We start from the raw sequence: 22,539 nt of genomic DNA on the forward strand, positions 1-22,539 counted from the left end.
CAGCCCAGTCGTATTTGTGGAGAGGTATTCCTTCAGAAATGGAGAAGACAGAAAGCTGCGGATGCAGACATTTGCAGCAATAAGTCTGTGATAGTTTGTCCCCTTTATCAAATATGAAAAAAATTGTATGCACTGTCCAAATACCCACACCTGCTATCTTTGCACTTGACCACTTGATTACTTATGTGACGTCTTTCCTGTATTTTGCCTAGTGTTCGAGTGAGCATGATGACCACAAGTGTGTGTCAAATTTTTCATGACCTGATGACTGTGGTTCCCAATCCTGGTCCTGGAGAACCCCAACACTGCATGGTTTTGGTGTCTCTCTTATCTGACAAACACACTTTTGAGGTCTTGGAGTCTTCACTAATGAGCTGATGAGTTGAATCAGGTGAGTTTGAACAGGAAGACCTCTCAAATGTGCAGTGTTGGGGTTCTCCAGGACCAGGATTGGGAACCACTGCCTTATGGGACACACTTATGTGTTTACAGAGATTTTTAATATATAATTATTAATATCAATATTTCACATACTGTACAATGGACAGCTTTCCGTGACATCTTGTGAGATCTGGACTTGAGGACTCCTGGACCAGAGCCAGCTCTGGGTGGACTCTGTAGGCTCCCAGACTGGAGCAGGCTATGGAGAGGAATCTGTAGGCTCCCGGACTGGAGCAAGTTCTGGAGTGGACTCTGAATACACCTGGATTGGAGCTTGCTCCTGGGTCAACAAAGCAGAAATCTTAAGTGGGGCCAGCAAAGCAGGGAGCTTAGGTGGGGCCATGAGGGCAAGGAGCTTGGTTATAGCTGGCAAGGATCAGGGAGGGACAAAGAGAGCAGGCTGCTCAGTAGCTTCTTGGACTACCACTGGGCTTGAGACCACTAGAGTCAGGTCCTCAAAGACCACCGGAGCAGATCTTGCTGCTCTCCTCCTTCTCAACCATCACTTTGGCATTGAAATCAGTGGAGGGTCCTGAACTTGACTTGACAGTTGAGAAGGAGATGAAATAGTCCCAGCGGGTGAACTCTGGTGGTGGTGTCTCAAAGCACCAGCTGAGATCGCCGAATGGTTGCAGCGTCAGCATCTTCACAGACTGCCGCCCTCGAGTGCCGCTCTCAAGTCCCCCGCTTCCTGCTTCCGCCCGCTTCTCAGAGTCTCCTGCCGCCATCTGCCTTTTCTAAAACCCTCTATAAGAGCCTCTGCATGATGACGACAGCCATAGTGAGTACGTCGCTTACCGAGACTCGTCTCTCTGCACTCACGGATCGCCTTCTTCAATGAAAGAGGTCCCGCACCTCGAGCCGTCCCCCATCCTGTTTCCTGCCCAGAGCAGTGTCCCTCGGCTGAAGCTAGCAACCCCGTCTCTTTTGGCAAATCAGAGGACAAGCTGCTTGATGACTCCATGTCACATGCGGCTTCTGAAACGGAGGATTGGGCCGGTGATTCTGACCCCGCCCACCTACCGTCGCTTGAGCCCATCGACGTCAGAGCTGGGATGGATGCCGATCTGTTTCATGTCCTCTCTAAAGCCGTCGAGGAACTCAATCTTGAGTGGGCTCCACCTGAAGAGCCAATGCAAAGTAGACTGGATAAGTGGTACCTGCCAGGACGCCACCAGCCCCCCCGCCAGTGGTCTGTGCCATTCTTCCCTAAAGTTCACAATGAGCTGACCAAGTCATGGCGCGCCCCCTACTCGGCCCGCTTACGCAGTACCACTCCCGCAGCTCTCACTTCAGTCGACAGCTCTCAGGAGAAGGGCTATGAGTGAATGCCACCCTGGATGAGGCCTTGGCTGCTTTCCTCTGCCTCCCCGCGGCTGTGGGGTGGAGAAACAAGAGAGCCCGTCCTTCGAAGCCCTGCAGGACATGGCTGGCAGAGCTTATTCGTCCACAGGCCAAGCTGCTTCGGCACTGCACACCATGGCAATTCTCTAGGTGTTCCAAGCAAAACATCTCCATTCTGTGGACGAGTCTGTTTTTGACACACCTGTCTTTTGTGACCTTTGCAGCGCCACACATTTGGCCCTGAGCACCACGAAAGCCACAGCCCAGGACATTGGACGGTCTATTGCCAAAGTGGCCTTTCTCAATGCCCCAGTCTCTCCAACCGGTCTCTTCGGGCCAGCTGTAGAAGGGTTCACTGAGCATGTCACTGCAGCACAGAATTTGTCACAGGCCATGTGTCACATCTTGCCCAAACACTCCAGCTTAGCCTGTGCCTCGAGTCGCCCCAGGACAGCGCCTACTTATCATCAGAGAAATCTATCTCGCAGGCAGCGCACATTAAGTGCACTACCCTCCCGAGGACACCCGGCCAAGCAATTTTCCTCTTCCACACTCGTCAGTGTTCAGGCCCCTGAACAGCAGTCTGTCATTTGATGCTATCCAACTTCTTGTCATGCTGGCCGAGGCCTGGCAGGCCATCCCCAGAGTGTCAAAGTGGGGTTTGGGGATAATAAATCATGGCTACTCACTGCAGTTCGCCCCGTTTCCGTGAGGTGATTCCCACTTTGGTAGAACCGGACGCCGCTCATGTCCTCCGCACCGAAGTGAAGGCTCTGCTAGGGAAGGGAGTGTTATGAGCCAAAGTCATTTGTTGGTTGTTTCCATTCTGCCCTCTTGTGTTCTCTATGTGTATGTTTGTTTCAGATGGGCGGCTCCTGGAGATAATTTATTGGAGGCTGCGATTGGTTCTCCTCTTCACCTGATCCAGATATAAGGACTGCCCCAAACACTCAATCGGGGCCATGATTGTGCCATCACGTGTGACTCAATAGTTTGCTGTTTGCCTTGTTATTGTTGTTTGTTTAAATTTGAGTGTCTTACCAGAGAGATAGTGTGTTTGTGTATAAGATTGTGATCTGTGATAATTCTGTTGTATTTTTTTTGCCTCCATTTTGTGATATTCCCGGTTAATATGTATATATACATATATATATATATATATATTGTAAACATTTTGTTAATCTTAATTTTTTTAAGTTGAGGGACGTAGGGGGTTAGACGCCATTTTATTTTGATATCACTTTTCACATTGTTTTGGGTTTAGGGAGTCAGGTAAGTTGAAACTGTATTTTATTTCTTTTGGTTTCTTTAATTTTGATTTAGGAAGTGTAGAGGGTTAACAATGAGGATTTTTGTTTGTTATTTTGGCCTTGTCTGCCCCTGACGCTAAGCCCCAACTTTTAAATAAATTATTGTTTATTCAACATCTCTCTGGTTCTGAGACTCTTTTCCTTTTCCTGTTACAGCTGACCCCTAGACATTCGTAACAGGGAGCCATAGAAATAGTTCCCCCCTCAGAAAGTGAATTGAGGTTCTACAGCCGTTATTTCCTTGTCCCCAAGAAAGATGGCGGTCTCAGACCCAGCTGAGACTTCAAACTCCTGAACCTCTCCCTCATGAGATGGAAGTTCAGGATGTTAACGTTGAACAGATTCTCGCACAGATTTGCCCTGAGGACTGGTTCTTCTCGCTGGATCTGAAACATGCTTACTTTCATATCCAGATTCTTGAGATTTGTGTTCAAGGGCATGGCTTACCAATATACAGTTCTTCCCTTCGGGCTGTCTCTAACTCCTCACACTTTTTTGAAGTGCATGAACGCAGCGCTTTCCGCCAGATGGGAATCCGGGTTCTGAATTATCTTGATGACTGGCTCATTCTGGCCCAGTCAAGAAACGAGCTAGACCGTCACAGATCCGTGCTCCTCAGCCACTTGGAGTGCCTATAACTCCATATGCCAAGATCTCACTGCTCCCCAGCTAATGTATCACATTCCTGGGTGCAGTCTTCGACTCAGTCCGAATGAGCGCTGTAGTCTCCCCAGAGCCCACCCTGGCAATTCAGCAGCTCACGGCTTCTGCCAGGAACAAAGCCTGTTCCCCTCTGAAGTTTTTCCAGAGGATGCTAGTTCTGATGCCCAACCCATTTTTCGAAGGACACAAATGCGCTGGCCCACAATTGGCCCAGCCTCCTTCTTTAAACTTTTCTCCCAATCGCTCTGATCCCTCAGGTCATCAGATGAGTAAGGGAAGACAAGCACAGAGTCCTCCTGGTGGCCCCATCTGGAGGAGCCAAGTTTGGTCCTCGAAGCTATTCAGACTTTCCACAAAAGCCCCATGGCCAATCCCCCTGAGATGGGATCTCCTCTCTCACGCGAACAGGACAATCTGGAATCCACAGCCAGAAATCTGGGCTCTGCACCTATGGTCCCTCGATGGGAGCCTTTAAGCCTCCCCTGGAACATGCTACACACAATTGCTCAGACGAGAGCCCCGTCTACGAGACCCCTCTACGCCCAGAAGTGGATGGTCTTTGTTGACTGGTGCTCAGCACGAAACTAAGACCCTGTTGAGTGTGATGTATCTCTAGTGGTGGAAATTATGATTCTTTCTAGAGATTCGTTCATTTTCAGTTCGTTCACCAAAATGATTCGTTCAGAATCGTTCACTGATTCGTTCAGTGATCATTTTTTCGTATTACACAAAATATGCCAGCAGGTGGCAAAAAAGGTGTATTGTGTGTTTTGTCTTAAGTCAACGAATGTATTCACTTGTTACAAAAACTGACCTGGCTTTATAAAAATGTGTGCATAATCGCATTCAATGTATAAAGTCTAAGGTTCATGTGTTATATTGTTATATTGTGTTATATATTATAGGTTGTATATTATATATTCACATTCATAAATCGGGGATTAAACGTTGAGTTCTGTATGCTAAATATCAAAACAAGCGTATGTGCACAGTACCTGTAACTGCTCTTTGCATTTTGCGAGATTGACATGCTAAATGGCAGACTAACCCTGTTTACTCTCATTCATTTCGTTCACGAACGAGATAAGCTATACCAGTTCATTTCATTCACGAACGACGTTTCCATTCAGTCATTTCATTCACAAACGAGATATACTAAATCATTCAATCAACTCGTTCACGAACGACATGTGTGCCAGTTCAGTCATTTCATTCACGAACGATAAGATGAAATGGTTCAGTTACCCAGTTCACGGAGCTGCGCATGCGCTGCTAATAGCGCCACGCTGCTGTGGAGAGAGGAACTTCAGTGAACGAGAAATATGAGTCAGTGGATTGCGTGAACGAGAACGATTCGTTCACCTAAAAGATTCGTTCAAAAAGAACGATTCATTCACGAACAACACATCACTATGTATCTCCGATACTGTCATTTCTCCAGGAGCGTCTGGACAAGGGCCTCACCCCTTCCACACTCAAGGTGTATGTAGCAGCCATTGAAGCGTTCCATGCTCATATCGCTGGCCAATCAGTGGGTTTCAGCCTCATTGTGCGTTTCTAGGTGGTTGAACCCCCCCACCTCCTCTCACTGTTCCCACTTGGGACCTTTCCACAGTCCTCAAAGCACTCAAAGGGCCTCCCCCCGTGCTACTTTCATTAGCATCAGTCAAGCATGTTGGCAATCTATGCAGTACGAATGAAGTAACGAAAGGGAATGTACTCAGTTACGAACGTAACCTCGGTTCCCTGAGATACGGAACAAGTACTGTGTTCTATGCCATGCCACGAGTCGAATGACCTGAAATAATATGGTGAAATGCCCGCTTATATAGCCATACGCCCCTCCCATTTTGTCGGGCTTTGGCTCGCTGCATCAGCATAGACTCGTGCAGCTACGCCGCATCATCATTGGTTCAAAAAGTTTTCCAGTTTGAATCAATGGCCATGCAGTTACACTGTGCTATTGAAAAAGGCTTCAGCATCGAGGAAAAGGAGCTTTCCCCATACACAGTACTCGGTCTGAATCTCAGGAACCGAGGTTACGTTCGTAACCGAGTACATTATAATTTGTCAATTTGCTTCACTGATTCATCTTCAACGTCATTTCAGAACAAAATGTAAAAATAACCACTAGGTGTCACCGTAGAGATGGGTGTCGAATTGTTTCGTAACCTCTGCACATTTGCTTTGTCTGTTTTAGTGTTTCACAAAGCCTTGCTCTGCCCACCACTAGAGAAATCCATATAGCTATCCATTGTCCAATTGTTACAGCTGGATATTAAAATTTCTGCTGTATTCTGTCACTGAGAACTCCACAACAAGAAGATCCAAGAGCAGCATTTATTAAAGAGTCCAAAAATAAACAATGTAATCCAAATCAGGTCAAAACAGAGTAACAGGAACACAAAACAAACCAAAAAACCAAAGACAAAAGCCCTATTCACACGGGATCAGTATTACCTAGTGACCTCCAGTCATTTGTAATGATTGCAGAGGTTGTTTGTGATCTTAATCCCATGCGAATTGGCCATGTCTATAATTTGTAAAGTAAAAATTCCCCCGCAAAAGACCTACCATATTTCACTGATCACTGAGGTTCTGTGATAATATTAGGCCCGTGCGAATCAGCATCTCTGTGATTTGGCAGGTCATATATAATTTTTTTAGGTTTTTGTTTGCTGTGCAGCTTTTTCCATCTTTCGTGAAGAATGGAGCTGCGTTGGGGTGTTTTATAGTATTTTGGGTGCTCTGATCATATTGCTACACCATACAATTTGCAGAAAGATAAGGCTGAAAAGGTTTTAAGGTTAATGTTTAACAAATAAATCAAGCAAAAAGTTTGAGATATTTTTTTAATCTAGTGAAATGTAAATGACTCAGCACAAGAAACTTTATTAATTATTTTTTTAAAAATCCATCTGAACCATAGAACAGTACTCTCAAAGCCGTGACATCCGGGAGATACGTCAGTAATTTCAAGTAAAATCACAGGCTTTGCTTATCCCGTGCGAATGCACCACACGAAATTCAGATGTGGGGGGATGGGGTAATTTCCAAATCACACAAGGTCCCTAGATAATACTAATTCCATGTGAATAGGGCTAAAGAAAACCAGGTTTATATGTGGAATAGTTTACAAGGTAATGGGACACAGCTGAATGTAATGAGGCTAGATAGTCAAATCAAAGTATTATGGGAACTGAAGTCCAGAGAAACAAAATCTAAGTGTGCCCTCTAGTGGCTATACATGAGCACATCAACTAGACACTGTGAACCCGATGGGACCCGATGGGACTGAGGATGCTGAGTAGGTGTAATGGAGGCTTGCCTCTGGCGATTACGTTTTGGTTTCACCAGCAACTAAAGCAAAGTCTGAGGTGTGGAAAAGTTAACTGTGTGTGTATAATGAGAATAACGAGTGAATAATGACCCACCATCAGTGAGCGCAGGAACGCGCTGAAGCCATCTACAGAGGATACAATAATTTTTATCCACAAAAACATGTAGGTTTTTTTTTAAATGATTACTAAATATGCATTGAGTCTTAAATGCATAATGTGGACAGAGTATATACACTAATGTTGGCATTATTCTTTTATTAAATGATAGCTGCTAGTGGCGAAGCAAATCCGGCGGAGCTTTTATCTTTATTTCGTTATTGCCAAATACACATCTTAACCCTTTAAAGCCTGACACATTAAAAAAATGGCAGAAAATTATATATTTTTGGAAATTAGATGTTTATTAAGCCTTGAATCAAAATAAAAAAAAACGTTTTTTGCCAACTCATTTTGTTTATGATATAATTTTTGTATCACATTTGATACATCAGGCTTTTTGGGAACGTTTTGCTTACAACAGTGTAGATGTTAGATACAAAAAATCTATTATGCCTTTAACAGTTTGAAAACATAGAACATTTTAGGCTGTTTTTCTCTCTTTTTTTTTTTACATAGATCATTTTTCCAGTCCTTTTATTTCACTTTGTGGTAGTCACGAAAGCGGTTTCTGTCTTTGTTCAGGCAAAGATGCACCTTACACTTCTCACAGTACACATGTGAGAAGTGATTGCTGGTGCAATTCTTGCATCTTTGTCGGGTTTCCCATGTTGGAAAATGATCCATGGCATCCCTTCTGACATCCAGGGGCACACTGCAGCTTGACCTTTTACGGGTTGCTGATGGAGCTGCTTCTGGACAGGATAGTGGTCGGCCAACCTTTTTAGCCATTCCAGCAATTGTGAGTGAAGTACCAACCAAAGCTTGAAACCTTCGCAGAGCCATGGTTTTCATCTTGGGGTCTAGCATCTTCTGGTCTCTTCTGTAGAGGTTCCACACATTGATGACTACCACTGTAACAGTGTGCCACCAGATGTACAGTCGTGGCCAAAAGTTTTGAGAATTACATAAATATTAGTTTTCAAAAAGTTTGCTGCTAAACTGGTTTTAGATCTTTGTTTCAGTTGTTTCTGTGATGTACTGAAATATAATTACAAGCACTTCATACGTTTCAAAGACTTTTATCGACAATTACATGACATTTATGCAAAGAGTCAGTATTTGCAGTGTTGGCCCTTCTTTTTCAGGACCTCTGCAATTTGACTGGGCATGCTCTCAATCAACTTCTGGGCTAAATCCTGACCGATAGCAACCCATTTTTTCATAATCACTTCTTGGAGTTTCAGAATTAGTGGGTTTTTGTTTGTCCACCCGCCTCTTGAGGATTGACCACAAATTCTCAATGGGATTAAAATCTGGGGAGTTTCCAGGCCATGGAAAATTTCAACACTCTGGTCCCTGAGCCACTTAGTTATCACTTTTGCCTTATGGCTCCATCGTGCTGGAAAATGCATTGTTCTTCACCAAACTGTTGTTGGATTGGTGTTTTGGTACCATTCTTTATTCATAGCTGTGTTTTCGGGCAGAATTGTGAGTGAGCCCACTCCCTTGGATGAGAAGCAACCCCACACATGAATGGTGTCAGGTTGCTTTACTGTTGGCATGACACAGGACTGATGGTAGCGCTCACCTTTTCTTCTCCGGACAAGCCTTTTTCCAGATGCCCCAAACAATTGGAAAGGGGCTTCATCGGAGAATATGACTTTGCCCCAGTCCTCAGCAGTCCATTCACTATACTTTCTGCAGAAGATCAATCTGTCCCTGATGTTATTTTTGGAGAGAAGTGGCTTCTTTGCTGCCCTTCTTGACACCAGGCCATCTTCCAAAAGTCTTCGCCTCACTGTGCGTGCAGATGCGCTCACACCTGCCTACTGACATTCCTGAGCAAGCTCTGCACTGGTGACACTCCGATCCCGCAGCTGAATCCTCTTTAGGAGATGATCCTGGCGCTTGCTGGACTTTCTTGGACGCCCTGAAGCCTTCTTTATAAGAATTTAACCTCTTTCCTTGAAGATCCTGTAAATTGTTAATTTAGGTCCTTGCCTGTGAAGCCATTTTTATGCAACACAATGATGGCTGCATGTGTTTCTTTGCAGGTCACCATGGTTAGCAATGGAAGAACAATGATTTCAAGCATCACCTTCCTTTTAACATGTCAAGTCTGCCATTCTAACACAATCAGCCTGACATAATGATCTCCAGCCTTGTGCTCGTCAACATTCTCACCTGAGTTAACAAGACGATTACTGAAATGATCTCAGCAGGTCCTTTAATGACAGCAATGAAATGCAGTGGAAAGGTTTTTTTTGGGATTAAGTACATTTTCATGGCAAAGAAGGACTATGCAATTCATCTGATTACTCTTCATAACATTCTGGAGTATATGCAAATTGCTATTATAAAAACTTAAGCAGCAACTTTTCCAATTTCCAATATTTATGTAATTCTCAAAACTTTTGGCCACGGCTGTACATTTACCATCTTCGGGATCTGAAGCTGAATTTGTAAAGTGCAGACAGCATATCAAGGAGATCGACACCTCCCATGAACTTGTTATATGTTTCAACGATGGCTGGTCTGGGAACCATTATGTGAGTTTTGGATTTGCGATCCCAGCGTTTCACATTTCCCACAGGTTCAATACCCACAAATGAAGAAATCAGGTTCACTGCTTTGTTGTCAAACCATCTTACAATGATGTTGTTGTCCTGGTTCACTCTGAAGTCCATTGACCCTCTTCCATGTTTCTTCATTTACCTTTCATCCATCATGGTGCAGTTGGCCATCCTGTTCATCCGGATTGTGCCAATGTAGTGGATTTCTCTCTCCTTTAGGTGCTGCACCAGGGGAACTGATGTAAAGTAATTGTCTGCAAAGACCTTGTGATTTTTTCCTGCTGGAAGTGTTGATGTCATTTTTAGCACAACTTCTCCTGTAACACCCACTTCTGATTTTTCTCTGTCTTGATGTTCTGCACCTTGACAAACATCAAAGTCATAAAGAAAGCCACTTTGTCCTGCACGTCCCCACATCTTAAAACCCCATTTGTGTGGTTTTGCAGGCATGTAGACACGTAGATGAGATTTTCCCTTGAATGGCACCATAATTTCATCTACTGCATGACATTCTTCAAGAGGTATGCAAAGAAACTTTTCTCGCAGGTTTTGTAACCATGGCCTAAGCTTCCACAGTTTATCTTTCTTTGCATTATCAGAAACACTGAAATTGTCCTGAAAGTGAATCAGTGTGAGCAATTTCAGAAACCGATCTTAAGACATTACATCACAAACTGCAGGAAGCTTTGTCTCCATCTCCCAATATGCTCTCACACAGGACATCTGTACTAACCCCATATGCATGTACATGCCTAGAACTTTCTCTATCTCTTTGGCAGTTGTGTTTACTGACTTGCTCTCTTTTTGTACGCAGTACAGATTTGTTTGTTCTGCCGTTTCCTGTAGCATTTCATCAGTGACAAACTGTTTGAAATACATGTATGGAGTCCAGTTACACCTGTCTTCTGTCCCTTCCTCATCAGATGCAATGAAATCGACAGATGGAGGTTGAAATAGTTTTTTTCTCCATCTGTATTCTTTCTTTTTTGCATTATCCTTCACCGACTGCTTTTTGAATGTGTCCTGTATTGTTGGGACCTCAACTTCTATGCTGCTCTGGACTACACTTTCGACTTGATAATCTTCCTCATCACTGCTGTCTGAACTTCCATCATCATGCATGGCCTGAGGAATCCATTCCTCATCATCATCCTCCTCCTCCTCCTCTTCCTCTAACTGCTCTAGGTAACTTGAATTGCCATCCATTATTATGTCGATTACATTTTGAAGATGTTTTTTTTTTCTCTATTCTTCCTCTAATCTTTTTGACATCTAAAAATACACATAAAAATTGCACTGACTTGTTACTGTAAAAATAACCTAAATGTATTGTAAGATGACATTGTGGTAGGCATATTGTAGATTACATTTAAAAAAATGTGACACGACTATTCAGGGATAAAGAACCTTATACCTGCAGTTTCAAATTTAATATGTGCATTTTTAACACAATATACATTTTAATATGGCATTTCAGTCATTAATTGCCATTAATTGAATCATCCCAATATTGTGTGTGTTTGCATTGTGGTAGTATAAAGTAGATAACATTACTACAATGTAACATTACTGTTTAGACATAAAGCACCATTAATACCTGCAGTATCAAATTTGATACCCAATTTCCAACACGATTTACTTGTAATTTAACGATTAAATTATTAAGTAATTATGCATTATTTCAATTCAGAAAGTGTTAATTTAATTATATCAGGCGCAATCCAATATTATTTTTTACCTTAACAACTTGAAATTAGCCTTTATTTTCCTGCCGAAAGCGTCTGGCTTGATCCAATCGCAGCCACCATTTTGAAAAGCTAAAAAAAAGTCACCCCTTTACTGCCTGCAGTACAGTGAAATTCCATAAGATTGCAGAATACACTTATCAAAATAGATACAACAGGTTTTCAAAGAAAGTATTGCTCTCACTGATTCAATATATGTCTTAGAAACTCGTGTATCAAATATGATACGTGCGGTTTTAAAGGGTTAATTTAAAATTGATCTTAATTGAATTTGTTAAAAAAGACTCAATTTTCATATGTGCGTTGGTTTGTTTATAGGCTAAATGAGCCTATGCCTATTTAGAGTGCTGAGATGTTAAGATGTCACACAGGACTTATTTTATTTCTTTATTCCAACTTCCAAGTGGTGTAGTTTACGTTAGTTATTAATTAATTATGTTAAAACATGTATAAATAACTAATTCTTGACAAAAGTCAAAAGAGCTGTGTGCGTGCGCACATTTGAATAATGTCGGGCTGTAAACGGGTTCGGGCTTTTAAAAATCTGTCAGTCAAAATAAAATAAAAAAAACAAGCTAGTGGTTCGTATGTCACCCCTTTGCCACTCTACAAATTAGTTTATAGATCCACCCGATTATTAAAAAGACTGTGTGGGCTCTGGGACCATATTTGAATTTTTTATTTATATTTCTTGTGTTTCTCACAATTTCTACTTTAAATAAGGTTTATTATGATGAAGAATGATGTTTGAATTCCCCCTGAATAGCTGTTATCTTTAAATATCTCAAACTGAATTAACATAAAATAAAAAGCATTAGAGATGGAGATTACACTGAGTTCCCTGAGGACTCAAGAAGTTCACGCAGGGTGCATAAGTCAGCTACTTTAGTAATACTGTTTGGCTCATGGACTGTGCCACATCACACAAGAAAAGAATGGGGAATAGGGAATGCTCACAGCTTCTGTAATAACCACAGGAGGATTATGCAGATATTTCAAGTACACAAGTGCCATCTAGATGTCAGGTTAAAGATTGTCAATAATTTGTAATGAGTCAGATATGTCTATTTTTTTATACAGACGCACGGATATAATCTTGATTCATACAATTTCTAAACACTAAACATAAAAAAAAACACTATATTGTTTTTCTTAGATCTCCATTCCAAACAGCCAAATAACTATTCACACACAAATCTAAGATGACAATTTTCAAATGCAGATTCAACAATGCACAATGTAACACAGCAACGTAAGTGAAAAAATAAAAATAAAAAACATCCAGATATGTTTTTTATGAGAATAAAATTTGTCAATATTATGTTTTATAATAATTAAATAATAATGTCATACTTGGTGGAGTTGGAGGTCCCCAGAATGACAAAGATGACGTTCTCATTTCCAGAGAGGACACTGGCACCACCTTCTCTATAAAAATGTGCCACATACAATCTTTATAATGAATGAGTGAGCTGAGGAAAGAGTGACATAAACAGAAAAAGAGAGAGGGATGTGGTTAATTCTGCATAGTTGTTTGCTTCTGTCTTGTAATTATATCTCTGTTGCTTTGACGGCCATTTCAGGTACATGTAAGCTACAAGGACACTTCAAGCTGAATGGAATGTACCAGAATGGAGACTTTATCATTGGTGGTCTCTTTGAAGTTCAGTACCTCAAAGCATTTGCAGGCTTGAGCTTTAAAACAGAACCAAAACTACCACACTGTGAGCTGTGAGTCAGGACCATACAACACTGAAGAAAACCTAATATAACTGGCAATAACTGGAAAATAGAATAGCCTTTCTTATGTTGACATAGGCACTAAAATGTCAATGATAATCTAATATCATCAGCAGATATCTTAGACCATGATGGCTTACAGGACTGAAATCATTCACTGCATATGTAACATATGTAATATCTGTGTATGTATAATGTATGCATATGTGTTCCATGAAGATATTTGTAAATTTCCTACCACAAATATAGCAAAACTTAATTTTTGATTAGTAATATGCATTGCTAACAACTTTTTCTCAATATTTAGAATTTTTTTTGTATGATTTGTTAATTAATTTTTTTAATTAACAAATCATACATTAATGGAAAACATATTAATTCAGCTTTGAGTATGTATACATTCCTATTCTGATGTATAATAGGAATTTAATTTTAATTTAATAAACTCTCTCTCTCTCTCTCTCTCTATATATATATATATATATATATATATATAACTGTAATTAATGATAATTTGTATTGTCTTCTCCAGCTTCTATATGACAAGCTTCCAGCAGGCACAAACAATGGTTTTTGCTATCAATGAGATTAATAACAATCCCAGTCTGCTGCCTAACATCACGCTTGGTTACCAAATCTATGACAACTGTTTAAGGCTTGGAGTAGCATTCCGTGGCGCTACAGCTCTGGTTAGTGGGACAGAGGAGACCATCTCTGACTTCAACTGCAAAGGCCCACCACCGGTGATTGGAATAATAGGTGATCCAGGTTCTACTCATTCTATTGCAATTTCCAGTGTCCTGGGGCTGTTTCGAATGCCTATGGTAAGAGACACTGATAAATCGCATATGTGTTCTGCAGCTTTTATTATTATTGGTTTTCATAGCATTATATTTGTTATATACCATGTTGTTATCACATGTTCATTAATAATAGCTGAACTTTGTGTTGAATTATCACAGATGTATTTCTTCCAACAAGCCAATAAATAAATAAATAAAGTTAACACTGGCTTTAGCACTGATGACATTAAGTTAATTGTTGACACTTTACAGTAATGTTCCATTAGTTAATGTTAATGTATGAACTAACATGAAAAAACAATGAACAATTCATTACAATATTTTTTTTATCTTTTTTTAATGCTAGTTAATGAAAATACAGCTATTCATTGTTAGTTCATCTTAATTCACAGTAAATTTACTAATGTTAACAAGCACAACTTTTGCTTTTAATAATGCATGAGTAAATTCTGAAATCAACATGAACTAAGATTAATAAATGCTGTAGAAGTATTGTTAATTCTTGGTTCATGATATCTAAAGTAGTTGACTAATGTTAATTAATGATCCTTATTGTATAAGTGTTACCAGTTAATCTTTCTCACATCTCTCTGTCTCTCCATTCTCCTAATTAGATTAGCTACTATGCCACCTGCTCATGTTTGAGTGACAGGAAAAAGTATCCCTCTTTCTTCAGAACAATCCCCAGTGATGCCTTCCAGGTGCGGGCTATGATTCAGATTTTGAGGCATTTTGGATGGACGTGGGTTGGTCTGCTCTACAGTGATGATGATTATGGAATCAATGCTGCTCAATCCTTTCACCAGAATGTGCAGCAATTTGGAGGGTGTGTGGCCTTCTCTGAGATACTGCCCAATGATAACAACCACAAGGAAATAGAACGCATAGTTGAAGTCATTCAGGCCGCCACTGCAAATGTGGTGGTTGTATTTTCCACCTCAAGCTATTTGATGCCTGTAATTGATGAGATACTGTTGAAAAATGTCACAGGCAGACAATGGATTGCCAGTGAGGCTTGGGCCACCTCACCTGTGCTTCTTGCACAACGATTTAAGTCTGTCTTAGGGGGTACACTGGGTATTGCCATCCGGCGAGGAGAAATTCAGGGGCTTGGAAACTTTCTGCTAAGCATTCGTCCTGACAACAACTCACAAAACAATATGGTGAGAATCTTCTGGGAGAACGTGTTTGGGTGCCATTTTGACACTGAAGGCAGAGAGGGGACGAAAATATGTTCAGGGCAAGAGGACCTGAGCAACACAGATACACCATACACTGATATATCAGAGCTGCGGGCCTCTTACAATGTCTACAAGGCAGTTTATGCCCTGGCACATGCACTTCATGGTTTGATGAAGTGTGAGGAGGGTAGTGGACCATTTGGTGGGAACAGCTGTGCTGATAAAACCAACCTGAAACCCTGGCAGGTACGACACACAGTTAGAGTGAAGATTCTCTCCAGGCATGTAGAAGAGCTGAATGTGGAAATGCAAAATATGCTGTGCTAATGTTAATTAAAATTTCAGATAAACGTTAACAACTGTCCTGTCTACAAATTGTACAGCTGGTTCACTACCTACAGAAAGTGAACTTCACCACAGGCTTTGGAGATCATGTGTTATTTGATGAGAATGGAGATGCTCTGGCAATCTATGATGTGCTGAACTGGCAGCCGAGCTCTGATGGATCAGTAGTTGTCCGCACAGTTGGTGTGGTAAATGAAGGGGCAGCAACAGGAAAGGTGCTGACACTCAATGAGGAAGCAATATACTGGAACTTTGAAACAAACAAAGTACTTATCAATTTATCGTAAAAGTCATATTTTGTGCAAATTACTATTTATATATTTAAAATATAACAATAATGAAGTGTAAATAAATGATAGTGCAGTGTATTCCCAAGACCATCAGATCATGCAAACACAATAGAGACATATCAGTGTTTGCCTGAATAACAACAGTTGTTGTCTCTCTCAGCCCCAACGGTCTGTGTGCAGTGAGAGCTGCCCCCCAGGCACCAGGCGAGCCACAAGGAAGGGCCTTCCTGTCTGCTGTTTTGACTGCCTGCCATGTGCAGATGGAGAGATTTCTAATACAACAGGTGAGAAATAATGAAATGTATCCTTTTTATGCTTTGAAAATTATGCTCTGAAAATAAAGATATACAATTCAACTACAACCTTTAACTCACTTTGTTGTGCTTTTTTATCTTTTTTTCCGGATATCTTTTTATTTTGTTTTATTCACAGATGCGACTGAGTGCATAGCATGTCCAACTGATTTTTGGTCTAACCCAGTAAAAGATCATTGCATCCCCAAAGAAGTGGAGTTTCTGTCTTATGGGGACCCTCTGGGCATCTCTCTGACCACAGTGGCCCTGCTTGGCACCTGCTTCTGTGCTCTTGTGATAGTCATCTTTGCTCATTACCGCAAAAGTCCTGTAGTACGTTCAAACAATTCAGAACTCAGCTTCCTGCTGTTGTTGTCACTCAAACTGTGTTTTCTGTGTGTACTGCTGTTCATTGGCCAGCCGCAATTGTGGAAATGCCAGTTAAGACATGCTGTGTTTGGGATAAGCTTTGTCCTGTGCATCTCCAGCCTTCTGGTCAAGACTATGGTGGTAATAGCAGTATTCAAGTCATCTCGACCAGAAGGTAAAGGTGCAATGAAATGGTTTGGAGCAGCTCAACAAAGATGCACAGTTCTGGTCCTAACAGCCCTCCAAGTTGTGATATGTGCAATCTGGTTATCAACTGCCTCTCCAACACCTCATAAAAACAGCCAATATATCAGGTCTATTATAGTCTATGAATGTGCTATTGGTTCAGTGGCTGGTTTTTCAATGTTGCTGGGATACATTGGACTATTGGCTACAGTAAGCTTCCTGTTAGCCTTCCTGGCAAGAAACCTTCCAGATAATTTTAATGAGGCAAAGTTCATTACTTTTAGCATGTTGATCTTCTGTGCTGTGTGGATTTCATTTGTTCCAGCATATGTAAGCTCACCAGGGAAATATGCTGTGGCTGTGGAGATATTTGCTATCCTAGCATCAAGTTTTGGATTACTGGTGGCCATATTTGCACCAAAGTGCTACATCATTATATTACACCCAGAAAGAAACACTAAAAAAGCCATAATGGGAAGAGCTACACAAAATAAATAGATTTACATGTTGTGAAAACTTGATATGCATATGTGATAGTGTCTTTGTTTCACTTGAATAAACAATACACATTACAAACAACCACAAGCAAATTTATTACATTCATTTTTAAAATATACAAATGAATAATTTTGAGATTGATTGTAGATTGTTTCATGAATTAACTGATTTCCTTTGGCATAAATACGTAAATAGATGAATGAATGAATGAATGAATGAATGAATGAATGAATGAATGAATGAATAGATATATAAATAGTATGAATCAGATGAAATAGCCAGGGCCAGCTAAAACCTTATTATTTATGAGATAGGAAACCTCAAGTAACTAATATAATAAAATGAGACTAAAACATATACAGTCATGCATATATTTTCATTAATATGTCAAGACTTCTAAGCTTTTATCTTTTCTTGGTGGAGACCAAAAAAGCAAATGCACCATAAATATATTATATGTAATATCCAGTGCCCCTTTAAATTTAACTAAATGCAGAATACGTGGCAGTTTCCTTTTGGTTGCCAAGAGTGACATTTACAAAAGCTCAGAACATTGCTGATATAAGCCTAAGAGATGTCATTAATACTGAATGCTGGATTCAGCTAAAACTACTACAGTAGGCCAAAGAAACCCTGGCACCATACACTAATAGTGACAACTCTGTATTCAAATAGAGAAGACAATGAATGGAAACTTTACTCTTATCGAGCCAATGTGTACATGATAACAGGCTTTCCAGGAAACCACAACAGAATCAAATGTCAATTAAAAGAAATACTGAGATCATTACATCATGCAATGATGGTAATCCCCTCCGAGCCCAACAATGTAACACCCATAATTTGAATAATCTAAAACCTACTGACTCATGTGATCATCTAATGAAACTGTAAGCTTAGAAATAAAGAGAGATTGCTATGTGATGTTTCTGTTAAACTATACACTTACTATGAAATGGCTTTGGGTCCCAAATTCGTTTTACATCTACAAAGCTACTAATACTATTCATTGAAATCTAATTGTTAGCAATTCATTAATATTTCTTAACATTTTAGTGTCTAATAACTTCTGAGGAGAATACATACATACTGTATATACCTTCTGTAAATAATTAACACTTTTGGGCAAACACAAATCCAATTCAATATCTAGGAATATACTGCCATCTAGAGGGAAATCTAGAAAGTTAGGAATACACCTGTCTAATTGTGTCTGATCTATCTACGATAAATGTAACATGGGAAAACGGAGGCTATTTTTACCATTAGTCAACAGTTGCATGAGTTCATTAGTAATGCAATGACAGCAAAGACTAAAACACATGGCATATTTAAGTTGCTACTCATCAAACTATAAATATAAAAGGTACCTCCTGATTTCCTGGGAGGTCCACTTGGCATCAATTCTTTTTTTTTTTTTTTTAAGCAACACCCACACAGTCTTTATTATAAATATCTAACTGGCCCTCATGTAGGTAGAAGGATATAAATAGAGATGTGGATCACTCTTAAAATCTGCTTATATTTTTTCTTTAACTGTATCTCAGCTTCAGTCCTTAGTTCAGGCATCTGTCAGCTCCAGGGACACTTCAATTTGAACGGGATGTTCCAGGATGGAGATCTTATAATTGGAGGACTGTTTGAAGTTCATTTCCTCACAGTGTTCCCAGAGCTGAGCTTCAGAAAAGAGCCAGAACCTCCATACTGTGAGCAGTGAGTCTGGGACAAACTGGAGAATGACATCTATAAAAGATAAAATTAAGAAAACTAAAGGAAAAAGCTTTTTGACTGTTTTGTAATTAATAATTTCCTTCCTTTTTTTTTTTTTTAGTTATTATTCACTTAGTTGCTTCATTTAGAGCAGCTTTTTGGCAGACAGCTGCATCAAAATCAGTTTCTTTAAATAAAGCTTGAAGCTTTTGTAAATATAAACCAATAAAGAGTATATAATCTACCTAAGGAGGAATTCTTTATTTTCTTTTTCTTTTTTTATTAATATATATATATATATATATATATATATATATATATATATATATATATATATATATATATATATATATATATTTTTTTTTTTTTTTAATTTTTAATTTTTTTCTATATTTTTATAGGTTTGATATGGCAAGTTTCCAGCAGGCTCAGACTATGGTCTTTGCTATAGATGAGATCAATAAGAATCCAAGCCTGCTTCCTAACATCACTCTCGGTTACTACCTTTATGACAACTGTGTAAAGTTGGGTGTGGCATTCAGAGCTGCCACAGCTCTTGTTAGTGGGACAGAGGAGTCATTCTCTAATGTAAAATGTGCTGGCCCACCACCAGTGATTGCTGTTGTAGGGGATCCTGGATCTACTCACTCAATTGCAATCTCGAGTGTACTGGGGCTGTTTAAAGTGCCTATGGTAAGTGTGAATATAACATTTTCAAGATTAAAAAAAAAAAAATAATTAAAAAATAAAAACTGTAAAATGTTTACTGTTACACTCTTGTTATTGTTCGATTTTAAGTTTAATTTTAATATGTTAAACTTTAAAGACTGCATATAATATTTATTTCTCAATTGCATGTGTAAGAAAAAAAATTATATATATATATATATATATATATATAGATGCTGCTCATATATGTCTCTTCCATAAGGTTAGCTACTTTGCAACCTGCTCCTGTTTGAGTGACAGGGAAAAGTACCCCTCTTTCTTCAGAACGATCCCTAGTGATGCCTTCCAGGTGCGAGCTATGGTTCAGATCTTAAAGCATTTTGGATGGACCTGGGTTGGTCTGCTCTACAGTGATGACGACTACGGCATCCATGCCTCTCAGTCATTCCACCAAGATGTGCAGCTATTTGGAGGGTGTGTTGACTTTTCTGAAATGCTACCACGTGATAATAACCTTAGAGATATTCACAATATATTGGCAGTGATTCAGGCCTCTACAGCTAGAGTCGTGGTGGTGTTCTCCACAGAAGCCTACTTGTTACCATTGATGGATGAGGTGGCATTGCAAAATGTAACAGGCAGGCAGTGGATTGCAAGTGAAGCCTGGGCCACCTCACCTGTGTTTCACACTCAGCGCCTCTTGCCCTTTCTGGGGGGCACACTGGGTATCGCTATCAGGCGTGGGGAGATCCAGGGACTTCGTGAATTCCTGTATTGCCTTCGTCCTGACAGCAATCCAAGAAACAATATGGTAAGAATATTCTGGGAGAACATGTTTGGGTGCAATTTTGAGACTGGAGGAAGGAAAATAGAGGTAGAGGGGGAAAGAAAGGTGTGTACAGGGGAAGAAGATCTGATCAGCACAGACACACCTTACACTGATGTATCAGAGCTGAGGGCCTCTTATAACGCATATAAAGCAGTTTATGCCCTGGCACATGCGCTTCATGACCTGATGCAGTGTGAGGAGGGGAAAGGACCATTTAGTGGGAACAGCTGTGCTGATATAATCAACCCTCAGCCCTGGCAGGTACAGAAGAAGAAAAAAAAAATAGATAAAATCTACATTATTATTCACAATATAGAAATACATATTACACCTGTCCTGTCTGTAACATGTACAGGTAGTCCATTACCTACAAAAAGTTAATTTCACCACAAGTTTTGGGGACCATGTGTCATTTGATGATAATGGAGATGCTCTGGCCATCTATGATGTGATGAACTGGCAGCCAAATTCAGATGGTGCAATAAGGGTCAGCACAGTAGGTGTGGTGAATGAAGGGGCTACAGAAGGGAGGGTGCTCACACTGGATGAGGATGCAATATTCTGGAACTTTGAAAACAAAAAAGTAAATAATATTTTAATATTTTAAAAATTACAGGTATATTGTAGCATATATTCATACTTGATTTGGTTATTATTAAGTCTTGTATGCACTGAATCAACACACACACACACACACTGGTTTCCATGGGGACATTATATAGACATAATTCTTTTTATACTATACAGCTGCACTTGTTATCCTCTAAATGTAACCCTATCCTTAAACATACTCCTTCCTCACAAAATTTTTTGGCTGTTTTCCACATGGGAACCAGAAAAATAAAATAAAACATATGTGACCACAAGGTCAAAAATTACTGGTATTACAATCCTTGTGGGGACACACACGCTTCTAATAAGAATGATAACAGATGTTGTACCCCTTAGCCCCCACATTCTGTGTGCAGTGAGAGCTGCCCCCCAGGCACCAGAAGAGTCAGGAAAAAAAGCCTTCCTATCTGCTGTTTTGACTGCATGCCATGTGGAGATGGAGAGATTTCTAATACAACAGGTAGAAATATACTCCCAAATTGAAATATAACTTGAAAGAGAATTTTGTCTTAAACTTTTTTTCCTTTTTTCTCCACAGATGCTATTGAGTGCACACTGTGTCCAGATGAGTTCTGGTCCAATCCAAGTAAAGATCAGTGTGTTCCAAAAGAAGTAGAGTTTCTATCCTATGAGGAACCTTTGGGCATCTCTCTGACCACTGCTTCCCTACTCGGCTCATGCTTCTGTGCTCTTGTGATGGTCATCTTCTCTCATCATCGAAACACTCCTGTAGTACGTGCCAACAATTCAGAGCTCAGCTTTCTGGTGCTGTTGTCACTCAAACTGTGTTTTTTGTGTGTGCTGCTGTTCATTGGCCAACCGCAGTTATGGACGTGTCAGTTAAGACATGCTGTATTTGGCATAAGCTTTGTCCTGTGCGTCTCCAGTATCCTGGTCAAGACTATGGTGGTAATAGCTGTGTTTAAGTCATCCCGACCTGAAGGTAAAAATGCAATGAAATGGTTTGGAACAGCTCAACAAAGAGGCACAGTCATGGCACTAACTGCCCTCCAGGTTGTGATTTGCACAGTCTGGTTAACTACTGCATCCCCAACACCCTATAAAAACAGTCAGTATATTAACTCCAAAATAGTATATGAATGTGCTATAGGCTCAGTGGCTGGTTTTTCTATGCTGCTGGGATACATTGGACTGTTGGCAGCAGTAAGCTTCCTGTTAGCCTTCCTGGCAAGAAACCTTCCAGATAATTTTAATGAAGCTAAATTCATTACATTTAGTATGTTGATCTTCTGTGCAGTGTGGATTGCATTTGTTCCAGCATATGTGAGCTCACCGGGGAAATATGCAGTGGCTGTGGAGATATATGCCATTTTAGCTTCTAGTTTTGGATTACTGGTGGCCATTTTTGCCCCAAAGTGCTACATCATCCTTTTACATCCAGAGAGAAACACTAAAAAAGCCATCATGGGAAGAGCCACTCAAAAGAAATAGCTCGACAACATAACATTTTCAAAAAGAAAAATAAATAAACGTGATC

At 40.2% G+C, this 22,539-nt stretch overlaps 2 protein-coding genes across 2 annotated transcripts; both read left to right on the forward strand.

The window, feature by feature from the left end:
* Window positions 1–13,026: 13,026 nt before the first annotated feature.
* Window positions 13,027–17,221, forward strand: LOC132101906 (extracellular calcium-sensing receptor-like). The gene is made up of 6 exons (XM_059507130.1): window positions 13,027–13,247; window positions 13,789–14,080; window positions 14,674–15,486; window positions 15,624–15,851; window positions 16,036–16,159; window positions 16,308–17,221. The coding sequence occupies exons 1-6, from the start codon at window positions 13,027–13,029 to the stop codon at window positions 17,219–17,221; spliced, it is 2,592 nt and encodes an 863-aa protein (XP_059363113.1).
* A 1,495-nt stretch (window positions 17,222–18,716) lies between these two features.
* LOC132101907 (extracellular calcium-sensing receptor-like) lies at window positions 18,717–22,493 on the forward strand. The gene is made up of 6 exons (XM_059507131.1): window positions 18,717–18,934; window positions 19,333–19,624; window positions 19,863–20,690; window positions 20,785–21,012; window positions 21,378–21,501; window positions 21,580–22,493. Exons 1-6 carry the CDS (start codon window positions 18,717–18,719, stop codon window positions 22,491–22,493), a joined length of 2,604 nt encoding a protein of 867 aa, XP_059363114.1.
* Window positions 22,494–22,539: the final 46 nt, after the last annotated feature.

Source organism: Carassius carassius, chromosome 23 (assembly GCF_963082965.1).
Source record: "Carassius carassius chromosome 23, fCarCar2.1, whole genome shotgun sequence".
NCBI lineage: Eukaryota > Metazoa > Chordata > Actinopteri > Cypriniformes > Cyprinidae > Carassius > Carassius carassius.

Bases quoted from the DNA above. Each gene is read 5' to 3' on its own strand.
- LOC132101906 (XM_059507130.1), top strand. From the start codon at position 13,027: ATGTGGTTAATTCTGCATAGTTGTTTGCTTCTGTCTTGTAATTATATC. The intron at 13,248-13,788 runs GTGAGTCAGGAC...TGTCTTCTCCAG, and splicing joins AAACTACCACACTGTGAGCT to CTTCTATATGACAAGCTTCC. The intron at 15,852-16,035 runs GTACTTATCAAT...TGTCTCTCTCAG, and splicing joins GGAACTTTGAAACAAACAAA to CCCCAACGGTCTGTGTGCAG.
- LOC132101907 (XM_059507131.1), top strand. From the start codon at position 18,717: ATGTGGATCACTCTTAAAATCTGCTTATATTTTTTCTTTAACTGTATC. The intron at 19,625-19,862 runs GTAAGTGTGAAT...CTCTTCCATAAG, and splicing joins GGCTGTTTAAAGTGCCTATG to GTTAGCTACTTTGCAACCTG. The intron at 21,013-21,377 runs GTAAATAATATT...TGTACCCCTTAG, and splicing joins GGAACTTTGAAAACAAAAAA to CCCCCACATTCTGTGTGCAG.